Source organism: Cupressus sempervirens, chromosome 2, assembly GCF_028749045.1.
Source record: "Cupressus sempervirens isolate cs-2001-9-10 chromosome 2, ASM2874904v1, whole genome shotgun sequence".
NCBI lineage: Eukaryota > Viridiplantae > Streptophyta > Pinopsida > Cupressales > Cupressaceae > Cupressus > Cupressus sempervirens.
Window position 1 is genome coordinate 383471144 of NC_143119.1, and position 19637 is coordinate 383490780.

Genomic DNA, 19637 nt, shown 5'->3' on the forward strand with positions numbered 1-19637 from the left:
TAAGCCAAGGTACAATGAATTGATGCCACACAACAATTTACCCGGAGTACATTGCATAAATTTTTTAGATTTTCCTATTAAATTTTTAGCCTAAAATATAAACCAGGTAAATAATGTAATGAAAGAAAATATTTTGAAAATAAATATAAATTATTCTTCACAATAAATCAGTAGTTATAGTTGTTAGTTCCAACCAAAGGATAGTATATTAGGGGGGGGGTGTGTGGTGAATTAGTATACTTAGTAGGTTAATATTTTCCTTTTTAAAATCATACTCAATGCTTGCTAATGAGTTAGTTTGGGCTACAACTCAACAAGTTAGGGCCAAAAAAAAAAAAAAAATTCTCACGAAAGTAGCAACATGGAAAACATATTTTATCTTGTAGAAACCTAACTAGGTTAAAAACAACAATTTGTGAGCTAGTCCTCACAACACACTCTTCTGAAGTGCACCCAGTTAAGAGCTCATCCTTGTTAAAAGATTACAATGAAACTATAAGGTGCCACCCTATTAAGGGATTTGAGAGATATCTATCAAGATCTTTCCCTATTAGGAGCAACTTAGTGAGAGGACTTTGGAACATAAGTCAATGTGTTACCAATTATACAAAGAACCTACTAGGGTTTCCCCTCATTAGGATTTACTATTTCAAAGGTAAGTAAATAATAGGAGAGTGATCTAATAGATTAGCTACTTAACTTATCTTGATGTAGATCTTTAATTTAATTTCTTGACCTATCTACAATTATACTCTACCTTCTTTTGGCTTTGTATCCCTCAAATTTTGATCACTAGTCTATTACGCTCTTCTAGCTCTTGAGCACAATCTTCTTGTGTTATTCTGTGATGGAAGCTCACTTTTTCTTTCCAAGTCACAATAACTTATTAAGGATGACTTCTCTTGACACACTTCTCTTTTCCTCATGAGATTCCTCTTAGTTCAACTCTCCTTGACATTGTGGCTAATCAATAGGCAATCCAAATATTTCTCGTCTTATCAATTCTTATTTATATTTCTCCTTCATCTTCACTTAGAAGTCTTTAGACTTCAAATTTAAATTTTGAATTCTCATCCATACTGCTAGCATTTATTTTCATTGTAGTAGTGCATTGCTTTTGTTAGATGTAGTGTGTTCATACATAGGTCATGAGTGTCACATGCCCTCGGTGGTCCATACATGATGGGAAGAATTCAAATTCAAATTCTTTTGACTATTCCTTGATCTTTATTCCCATCAACATTAAATGCAATGTATCATGTACTCTTACCTTCTACATGACTAGATAGTCATAGGTTTTTTGCTTGAAATCCTTCATGATGTCCTAGCTGGATCTACTTGTAGACCTATTAATTATACATTTTCCTTGGTTGTCTGATGTTCAAGCTGTCTTCTCTTAGCAACCTTTGCCCATGTAAGTCATCCTACTTTGGCTTCTATATCTTCTCTAACTCAAACTATTTAGGTGTGAGCTAGAGATGCACATTTTCTAGCCTTACCGATTGTTCCTTACAACTGGTCAAGTTCTCTTCATAAGTGTTTCTAGCAATGACAACACCTTTAAATGACTAAGTCTACCCATCTATTTACCAGTTAGAATACAACACTTAGGTGAATAATATCCCCCTTTGGAATTGATGGAAATGATTAGTCATTTTAAAATACTTGTATTCTTCTTACCTTCTTTCATTGTCTTCCCCTAAGATAGTGTAATTTTATGTTTTTGATCACTTGCAACTTTTCTCAACTTCTTGCATCTTTTCTTTTTTCCTTGTTCTCAACTTCTCCCCCTTTGACCATAATACTAAAGGTGTCTATCCTTTAATTTTACTTGTGCTTGACCACTACCCCTATAGAGTATCCCCTCATGTTCAACCATCCACCTTTAAATTTCTGCTTCTCTTTGAGTGTGGGTTGATGCTTGCTTGATTAGGGTTTAGTTTAGACAAGATAGGGGTAAGAACCCCAACCTTTCTCTCAAATACTCAAATTTATACTTTTGAAGAGGCTTTGAAAATATATCTTCTAGGCGTTCCTTGGTTGGGATACATTCCAAATTGACCTCTTTTTCTACACATTTTCCCTCAGAAAATGGTACTTGAGAGATATATGTTTAGTCTTTGAGTGCATAACTGGGTTTTTGGATATGTTGATTGTGCTAGTATTATCATAGTTTATAACTACCAATTCCTCCATTTTATCTTAAATTTCTTCAAGAAATTATTTGATTTAGAAAACTTGAGTGCAATTCATTACTATAGCAACATATTCTTCTTCAGCGATTGACTGCAATGTGTAGTTTTGCTTCTTGCCAATCCATGCTACTAGGCTTCCTCCAAGAAAGAATGCACTGCCAGTTGTGCTCTTTCTATCATCTATATCCCCTTCCAAATAAACATTTGTAAAGACACTAAGTTCAAAAGTACCTTTGTAAGGATACTATAGTCCACATTGTTCATTACCCTTTAGATATCTAAAGATCCACTTTACAACTACCATGTGCGATTCCTTTGGGTTGGTTGAGAATCTAGCCACTATACCAGCTTCTTGTGCAATGTCTAGTCTTTTATGTAGCATGTATTGTATTTTTCCAATCATGGATTGGTAAAGTGTCTCATTCACTTCAGGTCTTTCATCTTCCTTTATTAATTTGCAACTAGTCACCATTGGTTTACTTATTGATTTTGCTTCCTTTATGCCAAATGTTTTAAGTACCTCCTTCACATACTTAGTTTGTCTAATAAAAATTCCTCTCTTTAACTAGGACACTTGAAGTTGATCTGTAAAGTAAGATTTATAATTTTAATAGCTTAATCAAAAATATGTATTTAATTCCTTGATCCAGGCAGTAATTACATGGTATGTATTTTAAACCGTTGAAATTAAAAGAAGTTTTATGATGAAACACTTAATTTAATAATGTGTTTAATTTACATAAAAGAGAAGAAGAGATAAAATCTAAATAAAAGAGAGAATATTAAAGAGATAAAAGAGATAGAAATAATTTGATACGAAGTTCATCCAATTAGGACTATGTCTCTGGGCTTGCTTCTAAACTCGGGTGACCTCTTTGTTAATGTTGCTAGGAAAAATACACCTTTTTACAACACCCAAGCTTTGGAATCATTCACAATCTCTTCCTTTAAAATTTTTGGTGTAGAATAACACCTTGTAAATTCTCACAAATTTTCTCTCCAAAATCATTTGGAATTATTTCCCCAAGAGCATTCAAAATTCCTCTATAATTCTACCAAGTCCAATTTCCTCCCAAGGACTAATTTCTTCAATTATTTATTCAAGTCTCTCCTTATTTTATACATAAATTTTTCCACATTTGGTCTATAGCCAAATAATCCCTTTTTACCATAGATTATCTTTGTGATAATCTTATATTTTATGATTTTATGGCCTTAGCTCATTTTAAGGGGTTTTAAAAACAAATTTCCCCATTTAAATAAATATTGGAGACTTCATAACATTTAAATAACATATAGGCCTCTTACATTTCTAATTCTATTTCTAGTGCAAAAATTACCTCTAATTTTGGGAGGCTGATGGTCAGGGGTTCCACCCCCACTGACCTCTCCATTATTACATAAGCTGGCTTAGTAGTTTATTTAACCATTTACCATTCTAAAAAGAAAATCAATATGCAGTTTAGTGGTGAAGATTGATGGTTTCTTAGATACGAGTTATAAGTTTGAAACCCATAAATAGATTTTTTGTTAAAATAATTAAATTGCATCTTATCCAAGTTAACACATGTTTTCCACTATAGATGTTGTGTGTCAACTCACCATTTATTCCATGTCATCAGGCTTCTTGGGATGCTAATATCATGGTGATGTCATTATTACTATCTTTTTCCCTCCAACTTCAAATGAGTATAACGTTCACATATGAACTTCATTTTTGATGAAACAAATATCGTTGGAAAGCTCTTAGCGAGATCTTTAATTTGGGACCAAGCTTGACCACTTTTGAGATGATGAATTTTTCACCCTTTATTTTAAGTCAACCTCTGGTACACCTATTTGACCATAACTTTGACTGAGCACAACTTTTTACCATGACCTCCTTTCAATGCAATTCAAGTTGTGTTAGGACCATATGAATGAGATCTAGTCAATGATGTAGATTTTGTGAGATTATAAGACTATGAATTTTTTAGGTTCGCTAGATCCACATGGATCATTCCTCCCCACTGAGAAGCTTTTGGACCTCCAAAAGTTTATTTTTACATAGAATAAAAGTGAGGGCTTTTTTTCCTCACTTGTCTAGTATCACTTTTACAATCTACTAGAATTCTGAACATCTAAATCATCATAAACATAAGGAATAATGAGATAATATTGTTGACATAATTATCCATATATCCATCAATAGTCATTGTTACATCCATCACCCACATAGTATCATCTAGTATAAAAATAAATAACAACATTGAATAAATTGATGAAAAAGGAAAAGTATCAACTCTCTAGATCTCCTATATAGAAACACCATTAGAAAATGAAGCATTCAAATCCTCTTTTACCTTCTCTGACTAAAGACTTAATTCTTCTTGCACTTGATCCTCAATAGCTATTATAGACATGAGAGCCACTATACTACTTACATTTATAATCATTTTAAAATGTCATATGTTCACAATTGATCCTTCATTCTTCATGCAATAAGATCTTACAATGTATTTAATTACCTCCTTAAACAAATGATACTTATTATGCTCCCTGTAGAAGATAGATTTCCTATTATATAAGTATGGGCTATCCAACACAATCCCACATATGTCAAGTGGAACCACATAAAAATCAATGTCATCTAGGTACATAGATGTAATTGCAAATTTTAACTTACATTGCTTTGTTGTTCACAATCTATTATCATTGCACAACTAACCTAGTGGATAAGGTCTCTTATGTGGTCTAGTTTCCAATCCCAACTATTTAAAAATTTCCTCTAAAATCACATTAACTTGGAATCCACTATCTATTAATGTCTTGATTTTAGTGTTCTTAGAAATCACCCTTATATGAAAAAGTTCACACCTTTTACTATCTTTAGAAACATCATGACTTTTGGAAGTATACCATGAAACATTAGTGCAAGAATCATGACCAATGAAAGCTTTACCTTTTAGACCCACAATTGATATCTTGGTTTCATAATCAAAATCTAATCCAAGATCTTGACCAATAACTACAGTATTTTACTTTTATTTGTGATCCTTTTTAAACCACATTGGTTTCAACTCTGGATTTAGTTTCCAACACTTTGCATTTGCATTCCCTTTCTTCTAGCAATGCAAACATATAGGATTTTCACCTTGCTCTTTCTTCACAGTGGCTTCTTTCTTTCCCTTCTTGTATCCTTTAGGAGGAACAAATTCCTTCCTAATTGAAACTTGTGTTTTCTCCACCCACTTCAATATGGGTTTCTTGAACACATACTTCATTAAAGTTATAATGACTCAACATCAATATTGTATGTTTCAAATATGAATGTAGTCCACCTATATACTTGAAAAAAGTATCTTGTGTATAAAGAAAAATTCCAAGAGTAAGTGATTTTTCCTAAACACGTGTATACCCTTGCACAAACTTCCCTTTACCTTGCTTGAGATTTTTCCAATCCATAATGACTTGTTGCATATAACCCAAAGGATAAAACTATTTCTTTAAAGTAGAAGTAAAATCATACCAAGATGAAATTATTTTACCATGTGTAGCAATATCATCCTGGATCTTATTCACCCACCAAAATAATACAATACCTCCCCATTCTTAGAGTAATTAGTTGGATTTTGGAAGAATCATCCAAAATATTTTGAACTCTGCAATACACTTCAATTTACTTAAGCCTATTATCTAGTTTTTTTTGCATCCAATTCATCATTAAATATAAGCAATCACACTTTACATCCAATTTTAAGAAAGGTGTATTCACACGCTTTCTTTAGAAGTAGACAAGTTAGAAGAAGAAGAGGATGAAGATGATGGGGATGGAGGTTCAAGAGGTCACTACCACCTCCTACCAATTTTCCTTTATCATATTTTGATGAGGATTTAGTTTCTTCCTTCTTCCTAGCCTTATCCACCTTTCTCAATTGCCGTTCATGTCTCTCCTTGAGAAGAATGTCCACTAATGCCTTCAATTCCACAAAAATCTCCCTAGAAGGATTTTGCATCAAAATTAGAAATGACTTTGTTTACATGCCATTACTTGTAAAAAATTTCTTCTTTTTCCAATCTTTAGATTGAACTCTATAAGTTCACCTTCTCCTTGTTTTAACCTCAACCTGGTTAACATTTTCCACCTACAATTTCATTGCAAAATAGACTGTAATACCAAACTTGATTTGTAAGACTAGGATTTACAATTTTTAAAGCTCAATCCAAAATACATATTTAATTCCCTAATCTAGGTAGTAATTGCATGATATGTATTTTAAATAATTGAAATTACAAAAAATTTTTATGCTTAGAAACTTAATTTAATAATGTTTTTAATTTACATAAAAGAGAACAATATATACAATTTAAATAAAAGAGAGAATAATAAAGAGTTAAAAGAGACACAAATAATTTGATACAGAGTTTTTCTAATCAGGGCTATGTCTCTGGTCTGCTTCTAAATTCTGAGGACCACTTTATTAATGTCACTAGGAAAAATACACCTTTTTACAACACCCAAGCTTTGAAATCATTCATAGTTTATCTCTTAAGTTATTTTGATGTAAAATAACACCTTGTAAATCCTCACAAATTTTCTCTCCAAAATTACTTCGAATTATTTTCCCAAGAACATACCTCCAAAATTATACCAAGTCCAGTTTTGTCCCAAGGACTAATTGCTTGAATTATTTCTTCAAATTTGTCCTCATTTTAGACATAATTTTTTCCACATTTTGTCTATAACCAAATGATTTTGGTTTACCATAGATTATCTTCATGATAATCTTTTGATATTTTGTGATTTTATGACCTTAGCTCATTTTAAGGGGTTGTTTTAACAATTTTTCCCATTTAAATAAAGATTGGTGACTTCATAACATTTGTACAACATATAGGCTGCTTACATTTCAAGTGCTATTTCTAGCGCAATATTTACCTCTAATTTTTGGAAGCTGATGATAAGGGTTTCTATCCTCACCAACCTCTCCATCATTACATAGGTGTGTTTATTTAATAGTGTACCATTTTAGGCAAAGGTGGATGGTTGGTTAGATATGGGTTATGGGTTCAAAACCCATAAATATAATTTTTGTGAAAATAATTAAACCAAACCTTTTCTAAGTTGCCACATGGTTATCATTGAGGATGTTGTGTGTCAACTCACCATTCATGCCACATCATCATGCTGACTGGGATGCTGACATCATGGTGATGTCATTACTAATAACATTTTCCCTCCAACTTTAGATGTGTATAACTTTCATATATGAACTTTTCTTTTGATGAAATAAACAATGCTGAAAAGCTCATGGTGAGGTCTTTAATTTGGAACCAAGGTTGACCACTTTTGAGATGATTTTTTTAAACCTTTTATTTTAAGTCAATGTCTAGTACACCTGTTCAATCATAACTTTGATTGGGCTTGAATTTTTACCATGATCTCCTTTCAACATGATTCAAGTTGCATTAGGATCACATCAATGAGCTCTATCAATGATGTTGATTCTATGAGATTCTAAGATTATGGATTTTTTAGTTTCTCTAGATCCACATGGATCAGAAGTCCAATGAAGAATTTTATTTCTCTCATTGTAGACAACTCAAACTTCTTTTCTATGGCTTTTGCAAATTCTTCACATAGCTTATCATCCCATCCAAAAATGATGTCATCCACAATTTTTTTGCAATTAGCAAGCATGCTTCTTTTTCCTATTTTGCATACAAATTGTAGCCATCATTGGTTCTTAGCAATCTAATCTTTATCAAATATGAGTGCAGTCTCTCATACCATGCTCTTGGTGCCTATTTGAGTCCATACATGGATTTTCTCAATCTACATACTAGATTTCTTCCTTGTTTTTTTTCAAACCCCTTAGGTTGTTCTATGTAGACTTCTTCCTCCAGAACTCCATTTAGGAGTGATGAATTCACATAGATCCCATATACTTTTAAGTTCTTGTGTACTAAAAATGCCAAGAGTATTCTAACTCTTTCTAGTCTAGCTACTAGTACAAATGTTTTACCATAGTCAATTCCTTCCTCTTGTTCATATCCATTGCAAACAAGTCTAGCCTTGTTTCTGACCACCTCTCCTTCTTTATTCATCTTCTTCATAAACATCCATTTTATTTCAATGATATTCTTGTCATCAAGTAGGGCTACCAAGGTCCATGTTTCATTCTTCACTATTTGATCTATTCCTTCCTCCATGGCCTGTCTCTAATATTTTTCTTTCAAAGCTTTGCCTACTACTTTGGGATCCATGACCTCTTCTCTTTCCTTTCTTCTATTTATTACTCATGTATCCTTATCATCAATGATTTGGTCTACTGAGAAATTTCTTCTTACATATTTTTCTAGCGCTAGTTCTCCCCCTTGTGCCTCATCTCTCTTCTCTTCTAATTGAGCTTCTTCTTCTTGAGCCAATATGACTTTGTGTATAGGTTCCTCCTTTATTAGTAATCCTCCCATTGTATTACTTAGTGGAATGCACTCAAACTATCTATAGTCTTCAAGTTCTTTCTTGCAGTCTTCCTCATTATTTAATGAGAATTCATCTACCTTTATATTGCCAAATTCTATAATCTTATTTTTCTGAAGATTCACACACTAATATGCTTTGCTCTTAGTAGAGTATCCCAAGAAGATACCTTCATCACTTTTGAGTTCAAAATCCCCTTAGTATTCATCCCTCTTGATGTAACACTCACTTCCAAATACTTTGAAGTAACTGAGAGATGATGTATGACCAAACCATTTCATAGGGAGTCTTCTTTGTCCATTTATTTAATTGTACCCTATTCAAGGTGTACACAATAGTATTTACACATTCTCTCTAGTAGAACTGTGCAACATTGTTTTGGATCATCAACATCCTTTCACATTCTATGATAGTCACATTTCTTCATTTTAAAACCTCATTCTATTGAAGCATCTTAGGATATGTCATTTTTATTCTAATTCCATGCCCCTCATAGTAGCTTTCAAATTCTTACAAGGTGAAATCACTTCCCCAGTATGATCTTAAGGACTTTAATGCTCCACTAGTCTCTCTTTCCACATTTTCTTTATAGATTTTGAACATGTCAAAGGCTTCTAAATTTTATTTCAAATAGGTTATCCACATCATTCTAGAGAAGTTGTCAATACACAACACAAAGTATCTGTCTCTAGATACATTATTTTTCCTCATGGGACCATACAAGCCAGTATGAACTAGACCTAGTACATGTTAAGAAGTAAATGAATTTCTAGACAAGCTTGAGCTTTCTAGCTTACCTAGCCAAAAATCCTTACACATATCCTTGTTGAGTTTGGTGATGGGGGGAAAACCCCTTACATAATGTTTCTCTCCTACTTTAACAATGCTTTTAAAATTTACTTGACAAAACCTTCTGTGTCATAACCAACTATAATAATTCCTAGCTACCATACAAGTATTATAAGAATATTAAGGTAAAAGGTTACCTCTACTTTACTCTCTTGTAGCCAACAACTTTTCGATCTTGTAGAATATTCTACAAGATCCTTTGTTAAACTAAGATTTATAACCTTTTTCCATTAGTTGAGCCACACTCAAAAGGTTATACTTCAACCCTTCCATTAGATATACATCTTCATAGGTAGTGGATTCATTTAGGGCTACAATAACTATTGTCAAAAAAATTTGAAACCTTTTCCAAAGCTTTTACCTAAGGAAAACCTTGTAAAACATGGAAACAACCTCCAAGCTGTGGGACTTGAATTGTGAGGTTGAGTCTTTGGAAAAGGCTAACTTCCTTTACTATCTAGATGCACCTAACTACTCTTGGAGAGGAAAAGGGAGAAGGAATGCATGAAAGAAAATCAACCTATTCTAAACTAAGGGGTGATGCACAAAAAATAGAGCATTCAAACCAAACTTTTCCCATACATGCACTTTTAAAACATCATGACACCAAAAGATATACACATCCAAACTTTTTTTAATCCAACAATCACATGTAGATCAGAAAACCCAAATAAATGACACAAGGAAGATGAGATTCACTTATATATTATTCATAGGTCAAAGGAAATACAATCATGAAAATTGCAAATAACCACAAAACACTGAAGAGAGGCAAATAGATCTTGCATAGTACATCAATGGCTGAAGGAGATAAGGCAGAATATCATGAGTAGTTCAAAGGAAAAGGGAATTTATAGTGAACTTGTAGAGAAACATTAGAGAAATAGAGAAGAGTCAACCTTTACAAATTTACAAAACTTTCCTTTATAACTTAGAAATAATTGAGATGGCTTCTACCCTAAGGAAAAGCACAACTACCACCATTAAGATTATAGAGAGCAATCATACAAATCAAGAAGATCTGATCTTGGAACAAGTCTAGATGCAATGAAATCCAATATTTTTCACAAAATAAAGCCCTAATAAGATATAAATGATGGAAATCAATGTAGAATGGGGAAAAAATGAGCAATTAGGCAGTGGAAGGAATGCCTCTGTATTGTTTCTAGGACAACAATAACTGGGGAGTGGTTGGAAATGATCAAGGAGATCAAATCGTGCAAGAAAACCATATCTTTCTCCCAATTGGCTTGACAAATCATCAAAGTTAGCAGGTCAACTGAGTCCTACAACTAGAAAGTTCCATGTGGACCAATATTCTTATTTCTTTTCACCACCTCACAAAGTCTTCATTATTAACCATCTTATTACCCATAACTATGCCACCTTTTAAAACCCCAACTATGACTACCTCGAGAAACCATCAACTTATCCATCATTTAACTGTCATCTGGCACCATTGATTACCACCTAGGCCTATAAGGACACATGTCCTCAAGGAACTTTCCCACATTGCTTAAATTCCTCACAATTTCAAAATGGGAAAAAGCATTGATCGTCAATCACCAAATGATCGACAATCAAAAAGCACTTAAGTTTATTACTACACTTACCCTTAAAACCTTTGGGCCCACCAAACACTCATCATCCACCTCAAGAACCCTTGGGACACTTAGCCCATATGTCCATGTGTCAAAAATTCACTTCTCCATGTTGTCAAAAACTCTAAAAAAAATGGAATGCGAAAAAGCAACAACTAATCAAAATCCATCAAACACCAACTTAGCCAACATTTTAGCATAGTTAAAAGATGACCCACTGAAGAACCTAGACCCATAGTGCCACATGTCAAAAGCTTTCTTTCCCACATTGTCTAAACTTCCTACATCTTAAGAATGCAAAAGAAATGAGAATCATCAATCTTCTTTCATCTGACGGTGAAAATAGAACTGGCCCACCTCCCTGCATAGTCAGTACCTTGACCAATGAAAAGGTGTGAAATTGCCAATGTGCCTTGACATGTCCACTGTGGTTCTAAACAATCTCCTTTTTTGGCTCTAACAGGAATGACATCATGAAGTCCACATGGGGGAAAGGTGCTTGCCCGCATTCCTTAAAAGCCTTGCATCTTGATAAAGTTGGAAAGTGCCTACCATCCATCCTTTTACATCTAACAGTGGATGGAAACATGTGGTCCATTGACAATCTATGTTAGTACCTTAGCCAATGAAGTGCCTCCCATAAGCCAACTCATTTGATAACTTTACTTTGTTTGTAACCCACAAAGAGAAAATAGATCCACATGCCACATGGTTGTGAGGTGCTTGCCCATATTGCTTAAAGATAGTTCATTTTGAGAAAGCGAAAAAATACTTGTCATGGATCTATACAAGATCTGATAGTTTGGAAAGTTGTGGGGGTCAGGAAATAAACTTAGGCAAATATGGAAATACAATAAAGTTTTATTTCATTGACATTTGAATATTTAAATATGGAAAGTGATTTTTGGGTGGGCTTAGACGTTTAAAACCAAATATTTGGTGAGGAGGCAAATATGGTTAACAATAACCTTACCTATGACTGTGCACGGTGAGTTGTTTCCAAACTTCATCGTTCCTCCATCGTAGGTCTTAACCTCATCAAACTTTCTCTTGTCCCTTGATATATGGTGTGAGAAACCACTATCTATTATCTAGTTCTTGTGGATGTTGGTGCTAGTTATCAGGGCTCTCTTGACCCTCTCTTTTGTAATGGAGACAAAGGATACTTCATCCTCATCATCTTCCTCATCACTAGTTGACTCTTCATTAGTCACCCCTTCTTTAGTGATGTAGCACCACTTCTCTTTTTCCCTTGACCACTTCTTGTTTGAGCCTTTTTGATTATTTTCTTCTCTCCAGTCATTGGTTTCTTTTCTAATAGGTTTAGGACCTCTAGCAATATAATGTCCTAACTTTTTATAGTTAAATAATTGGAAAGGAAGCTTGTCTTTGAACTCGCCAAGCAAAGCACTAAGTGATACCTTCATCTTGTTTATTATTCTCAGCTCTTGAGTAGGTGACACCCTTATGACATACCTCATGACATGCTTATATCCCCCATGGAAAACCTTTAGCTTCTCCCACATTTCATAGGTGGTTTCCAATTCCTTCACAAATTTGTACTCAAAGTATGACATGGTCCTTTCTAGAGAATCCATTATGTTTTTGTGTGTCTCCTTTCCCTTAAACTCTTCTAGCATGAATTATGTAGTGCCTTTTGTGTTTGCATTTTGTACCTTGTTATATTTTGGTTTTGAGAGATACTCTAATACTCATGTTTGAGGACATTCAAGATGACTTGATGGTCAGATACTTTATTTTGATTTATTAGTATCATAGATGTTAGATGTTATACTGTTCAGTTTGATCATATTTGCATGATGATGCTTATTGATGTGACATCATGTTTTATGATGATATCTAGCTATTTTGTATTCATAAATATGCTATGATTATGATTACATGATGGACTTATTGGTTTTTGGATACTTTGGTTTGTTGGCACAACTATTTACTTCATTCTTGCTTTGAGATGTTTTTGTGATGCAGTGAGTGATTTAAATAGATGATTTTAATGTGATTAAATAAATAGTTATTTAATGTGATGTAATGCATTTATCACTTTGGCTACATTATTATATGCAATTGTACTTGATCATATTGTTTAGTGTGTAAGATTTATATCCCCGATAGTAGCACGTGGAGTTAGTGGTTCTACTATTCTTACCTAGCCAATGTCATCTCTATATGGTCGATGTATCCTATTTAATTGATTAATTAAACCCTCCAGTGAGTTAATAAATCTAGACTCATTTGCATTATGTGATTAGACCAGTGAGCATGTTTGTGTAATTAGAGGTTCACAATTGTTGCGAAAGTTATATTGAAATATTGCGATTTAGGAGTTTAAGAGAATTTTATATTTGATTTATTTATTTTAATTCTTGACAGCTTTATCATGGTTGAATTCCATTTAATTGGAATTGCTCAATCTAGGTTGAAAAGGGTTATTTTAGTGAGCCAGTTAATTTTATAATTTTATATTCCAATTTTAAAAAAGTGAATATATATTCCAAAAGGTAATTATTCCTTCACTTCTCAATTTTGAATTAGAAAGTTTGAGAGCAAAATCCAAATCCTCTTTAGGAGGAATTACTATTTGATTCATTGTGGGAGGTATGGGTGTGGGATCATCACGAGGTTGGTCTTGTTGCATCTGGCTCGAGGAGACTTTGGTTTGCCGAGCTTTTGGGTGACCTCCGTAGAGCGATTATTTTATCGCTTGCATTCTTATTTTGCCACTTTTGGCTACTAGGTAGGGCTCTCCCATTTTTATGTTTCAACTATGTTTTAGAGTCTATTTTGTATATCAATTTTCTAGGAAGCAGAGAATAGTGTTCCCCTCCATTCCTATATGTTGGCTCTACCTAGTTAGGTGGGTATGAGCATTCAATTACTTTTTGACTTGAGGGTTTGGGGTTTCGTGTCGTTATGCTGGCCATTTTTGTACTAACTCTAAACCCAAATTTTATTCTACTTTTGTGGCTTTTGTACCCAATGACATAATGGGTTTTAATTTCAAGGTTTTTGAATTTTTAGTTTTTGCCTCAATTTGCATGTTGCCCTTCTTTCTCGAGTTTTCTCAGCATTGCAGTCAATCATGGATCTAGATTATCCATAGGGATATCTTTCTGAATCTTGTTATATTTTTATTGCATTGGGATTCATGCCAAATTTGTACTCCTAGACATAGACCAGTTGAGTGATCTGTTTACTTGTGTCTTTATGTTTCTCATCTAACCCTTGTTATTTATGATCATCATGTAGTTGGTGTACCCATAATGAGAATTTGAGCATGCACTTGTTGGGTTCTTGTGAGACCCGAGCTCCCAATTACTTGTTAGTTGAGTTATGTTCATTGGGGTTGGGTTGGGAAACTACATTGCCTATAGGAATTCATCATGTAATGAGCATGCATATGTAGGGTAGGTTAGTGTGGAGGGCTTCTCTCGTATCCCTGAGTCATGTTCTTGGTGAGGTATACGTGAAGAAGTTTCTAATTAAGTGATAATTAAATAAATTCATGGGCAATTAACTAAGATAAGAAAATACATTATCTGCACAACTCATCTTGGGACACAACACATTAGCCTCTTGAGGAAGTCCCAAGGAGAATGGTCTGTAACAATATTGAACTTGGGAGTCCCAAGGAACCTACTCTTCACAATAGTTCCTACGTAGTAGACCCATAGAGTGTTTGACCAAGAGCTATTGTATTACATTGTCTCATGATCTTGGTGTTAGGATTAAACCACAGATAGAAATAATAATTACATGAAAATATAAACAATATCAAAAAATAATAGATCACATAAAAAAGAACACAAGACACCAAGATTTAACGTGGTTCACCCAATCCTTGGGCTATGTCCACCAAACAATAAGTCCGATATTATTATGATCCAGTGATTACAACCTGATTTTAATTTGTAATCCCTTACAACTCAATACCACAAGAACCATTTTTTGCATCATCACACTAAAATAATCCCTAACCCTAATCCCTTTTATACAAGTATTTCTACCACTTTAGAATTTATGATGTATGTACAATACTTTCTTGATTAGTCACCAAAATCTAACAATCTCCCACTTGGGGACTAATCAAGAAAGTACTTTACATCATAAATTCTTTAGGGCTTGGGGCATCACCCCAAATATTTTTTTTTGGGCCAACATGTAACTATTAATTATAACCTTAAAGTGGTAAAATACTTGTATAAAAGGGCTTAGGTTTAGGGATTGTTTCAATGTGGTGATGCAAAAATTGGTTCTTGCGACGGTATTGAGCTGTAAGGGATTAGGAATTGTAATCAAGTTGTAATCAGTGGATTGTAATAATATCAAACTTGCTATTTTGTGGACATAGCCTAGGGATTGGGTGAACCATGTTAAATATTGGTGTCTTGTGTCCTTTTCTATGTGATCTATTATTTTTTGATATTGTTTATATTTGCATGTAATTGTTATTTCTGTTTGTGGTTTAATCCTAACAAATGGTATCAGAGCAAGGTTAATTTTTAGTCATCCTCTCTAGGAAAGTCTCACAGTTGAGTGGGAGTCACATGATTGAGAGGGAGTGATGGTAGACAAGCGTAAGCTAAGGGTTGATAGGTTTAATGGGTAGAACTTTCAGTTATAAAATATGCAAATAAAAGACTATCTTTATTAGAAGGATTTATGGAAGCTGTTGGAAGGCTAAACCAAGAATCAAGGATCTATGTCAAATGAGCTCTAATTTCTTCATCAAAATTGATACCCATAGAAGATAACTAACTATTCTAGAGGAAGCATAGGTTGATAAGAAGGCAAGTTATTCTTTTCTCAAAACCTTCATTTATAAAGCATTTGATCATATAGATTCTGTAAATAGAACCAAGCTAGAAGTTAAGTCAAACAAATACCACATACACTAGTGAATGTTAGATGGTCAACCAGGCTAATTAGACCTCCAAAAAGATTTTATCCCTCTTTGTATTCCATTTTACTTATTGATGCTAGTGAACCTGAATGTTATGATGAAGTTGTGCAGGTGGACACTAAGATTCAGTGGGAGTCTACAATGAAAGACAAAATGGACTCTTTACTAAAATATAAGACATGAGATTTATGCAAGTTTCCTATAGGTAAAAGGTCTTTACAAAATAAGTGGGTTTATAAGTTAAAAGAAGAGGATGTAGGTAGGAAAAGATTTAAAGCTAGGTTAGTTGTAAAAGGATTTGCACAGAACAAGGGCATTGATTTTGATAGATATTTTCTCTTGTTGTTAAGATGACTTCTATTTGTACTATTTTAAGTATTGTGGCTACTAAATATTTACATTTGGAGCAACTTGATGTTAAAACAACCTTCCTTCATGCTGATTTGGATGAAGAGATATATATGGCTTAGCCAAAGGGATTTGTGGTCAAAGGTAAGGAGAACTTAGTTTGCAAATTGAAGAAAAGTTTATATGCTTGAAGCAAGCATCTTGGAAATGGTATATGAAATTTTATAGTTTTATGCATAACATGGATATAGTAGATGTCATTCAGATCATTGTGTTTACTTTAAGAGGTTGGATGATGATAGCTACATTATTTTATGTTTATATGTTGATGATGTGCTTGTAGCTGGGTCTAACGTGAATAAGATTAAGGGGCTGAAATTCCAATTAGCACATGCATTTGATATGAAGGATTTGGGGGAAAAAAACAAATCCTTGATATGAAGATTTGTGGAGATAGGAAGAATAGGAAATTGACACTATCTCAGGTTGATTATGTTGAGAAGGTGTCGTAACATTTCTCTATGGAGGATGCTAAAGCTGTCAGCACACTTTTACCTAGTCATTTGAAGTTGACTAAGGAGATGTGTCCCAAGACACAAGAAGAGGAGGATAAGATATCCAAGCTACCCTATGATTCAACTATAGGAAGCTTGATGTATGCTATGGTATGTACAAGGCTAGATATTGCACATGCATTGGGAGTTGCTAGTAGGTATATGAGTCATCTAGTAATTAAGCATTAGAATGCAGTCAAATGGATTCTCATATATTTGAGAGGAACATCCAATAAGTGTTTACACTTTGGGGGCTCTACTACTGATTTATAGGGCTATGTTGACTCAAATTTGGTAGGGGATATTGATACCGAGTGGAGGACTACAGGGCAGCCATGAGCTGGGTTTCTAGGTTACAGAAGGTTAATGCTTTATCCACTCCAGAGGTAGTGTATGTTACCACTACAGAGGCAGCAAGGGAGATGATATGGATTTAGTTATTCTTGGAAGAATTGGGACACCCTCAAAAGGATGATTATTTTTTTATAGATAGTCAAAGTGCCATTCATATTGCAAAGAATTTAGCTCTGCATTCAAAGACCAAATACATACAGTTGCGGTACCATTTCATTGAATAAGTTTTGGATGATGGATAGTTAATGTTAGACAAGATACATATAGATTAAAATCTAGTAGATATTTATATAAAGGTAGTAACAAGGGAGAAGTTGAAATCCTCTTTAGCTTTAGTTGGTCTTCTAGGCTAAACATGAATAAAAGAATAGAAGAATCCAAGGTGGTTTGATCTAGTGGGAGCCTCATGGAGTAGCAACATAGCTATAGGATTAGTTTGCAATGTGAGATTATTGTTTAGTATGGATCATGATTAGTCCTCAAGTGGGAGATTTTTAGATTATGGTGACTGATCAAGAAAGTATTTTACATGCTTCATAAATTCTAAAGCAATAAAAATACTTGTATAAAATGGCTTAGGGTTAGGGATTTTTTTAATGTGGCAGTGCAAAAATTGGTTCTTGCGGTGATATTGAGCTATAAGGGATTACAAATTGTAATTAGGTTGTAATAATTGGATCGTAATAATATCAAACTTGTTGTTTGGTGGACGTAGCCCAGGGATTGGGTGAACCACATTAAATTTTGGTGTCTTGTGTTCTTTTCTATGTGATCTATTATTTTTTTATATTCTTTATATTTTCATGTAATTGTTATTTATATCTATGGTTTAATCCTAACACTTGGTTTTAGTCTCCTATACTATTTGGCATGAGTGTTAGTCTTGGATGATTGTCTTATGTGTGTTTGATGTCGGATGACTATCTCCATCAACACAATAGGAGTGGGCATATGGGTTCCATGTGGTTGGGAGGTGTAGCTACCCTTAAAACTAGTGGGGACCAATGTATAGAGTTTGAATTTCTCCATGTCCAGTTCCAGAGCTAGATGCTGACATGGTTCTCTGTTTCTTTTAGAGTATATTTCCATGTGATTTATGTTATTTTAGTTCATAGAGATAGTTGAATTATGCACATGTATGATCATTGAAATGTTACTTTTTTGCATGTTTACTAGATGCTATGGATTATATGGTTAGATGGTTGATTCATCCTATCTAGCATGCTTAGCTATTTTTCATTCATTTGAGTGTTCAAGCCTCAATATTTGTGGATCTGGTACTCCCTGATGTGGAGGAATTATTCCACTTTACATATTGTTATGCTTTGTATTTTTGATATTGTCAAGCCTAACATTAGAGAGGGGATTCCTCAAATTAGAATGCATTCTCTTGCAAGAAAAAACCCTTCTCTTGCGTGGAGCATGGTGAATGCTTGTGCAAGATTGTACTCTCTCACATAAGGTTTGGCACTCTCTTGTGTGAGCCTTTGGCTTAATGGTTGATAGTTTTTTTGGAAATCTTGGTGTTTCCTCATGTGGGAAATGTATTTCCTTGCATGAGAAATTAGTTTCTCACACTCAATGATGTACTTCCTTGTGCGAAGAGGTATTCCCTCATGTAAGCCTAGAGGTTTGTGTTTCCTTGTGTAAAAAATAAGGAGCATCTCCACTAACTTTCAAGAATTTTTTTAAGGTATTTTGAGTACCCATTTGGATTGTACACCTTCCTAGACTTTGACATATCAAAGATTATAGCTTTCATAACTATCTAACTTTCATAGTCAGTTTGAACACATCGGTAACTAGTGATGCTTGGAGATTGTTGGATGTTTGGATTGATTGGTTAAGTCTTTCATTGTGATCTTTTGATTGATTGCATGTTGATGTTGTTTGGTTCCATGCTTGTTCTTAAAAAAACAAGTGTATTGGCTTTTATCTATCTTTATTCCAAGGATCTTCAGGTGAGGCATTACATCTGGTATTAGAGTCTAGGTTGCAACATTGTGATCTCTATGTTATGCTCCCACTATGATATTGTTTTGATTATGTGTTATGATATCTTATTTAGCTTATGCTTGTGATACTTATGATTGTTATGTATTACTCTGACCCTTATCTTGTTGTTCTTTCAGTGATGCCTCTTACATATAGACCTGATGGTTGGGGTAACAATCGACGAAATAAAAATGAAGAAGAACACCATGAGGAAGAATGTTAGGGAATTGGGGGAAGAAAAGGTGATAATAATTAGAGTGACATTAGGGTATGGTTGTATTTTTTATTTGATATTATAGCTCAGTTGGGACCTCATGTTGAAAAAAATTGGCAAGACCATGGCTAAGGAGAGGAATC

At 33.9% G+C, this 19637-nt stretch overlaps 1 protein-coding gene across 1 annotated transcript in view; it reads right to left on the reverse strand.

Moving 5' to 3' along the window:
• The window catches only part of LOC149572732 (uncharacterized), a 129676-nt gene extending 118059 nt beyond the window's left edge, over positions 1-11617 (reverse strand). The window contains exon 1 of the mRNA XM_089815875.1: positions 11466-11617. Coding sequence (XP_089672001.1) covers positions 11466-11617 — 152 coding nt within the window. The remainder of the gene's footprint in view (positions 1-11465) is intronic.
• Between the last annotated feature and the right edge of the window lie 8020 nt (positions 11618-19637).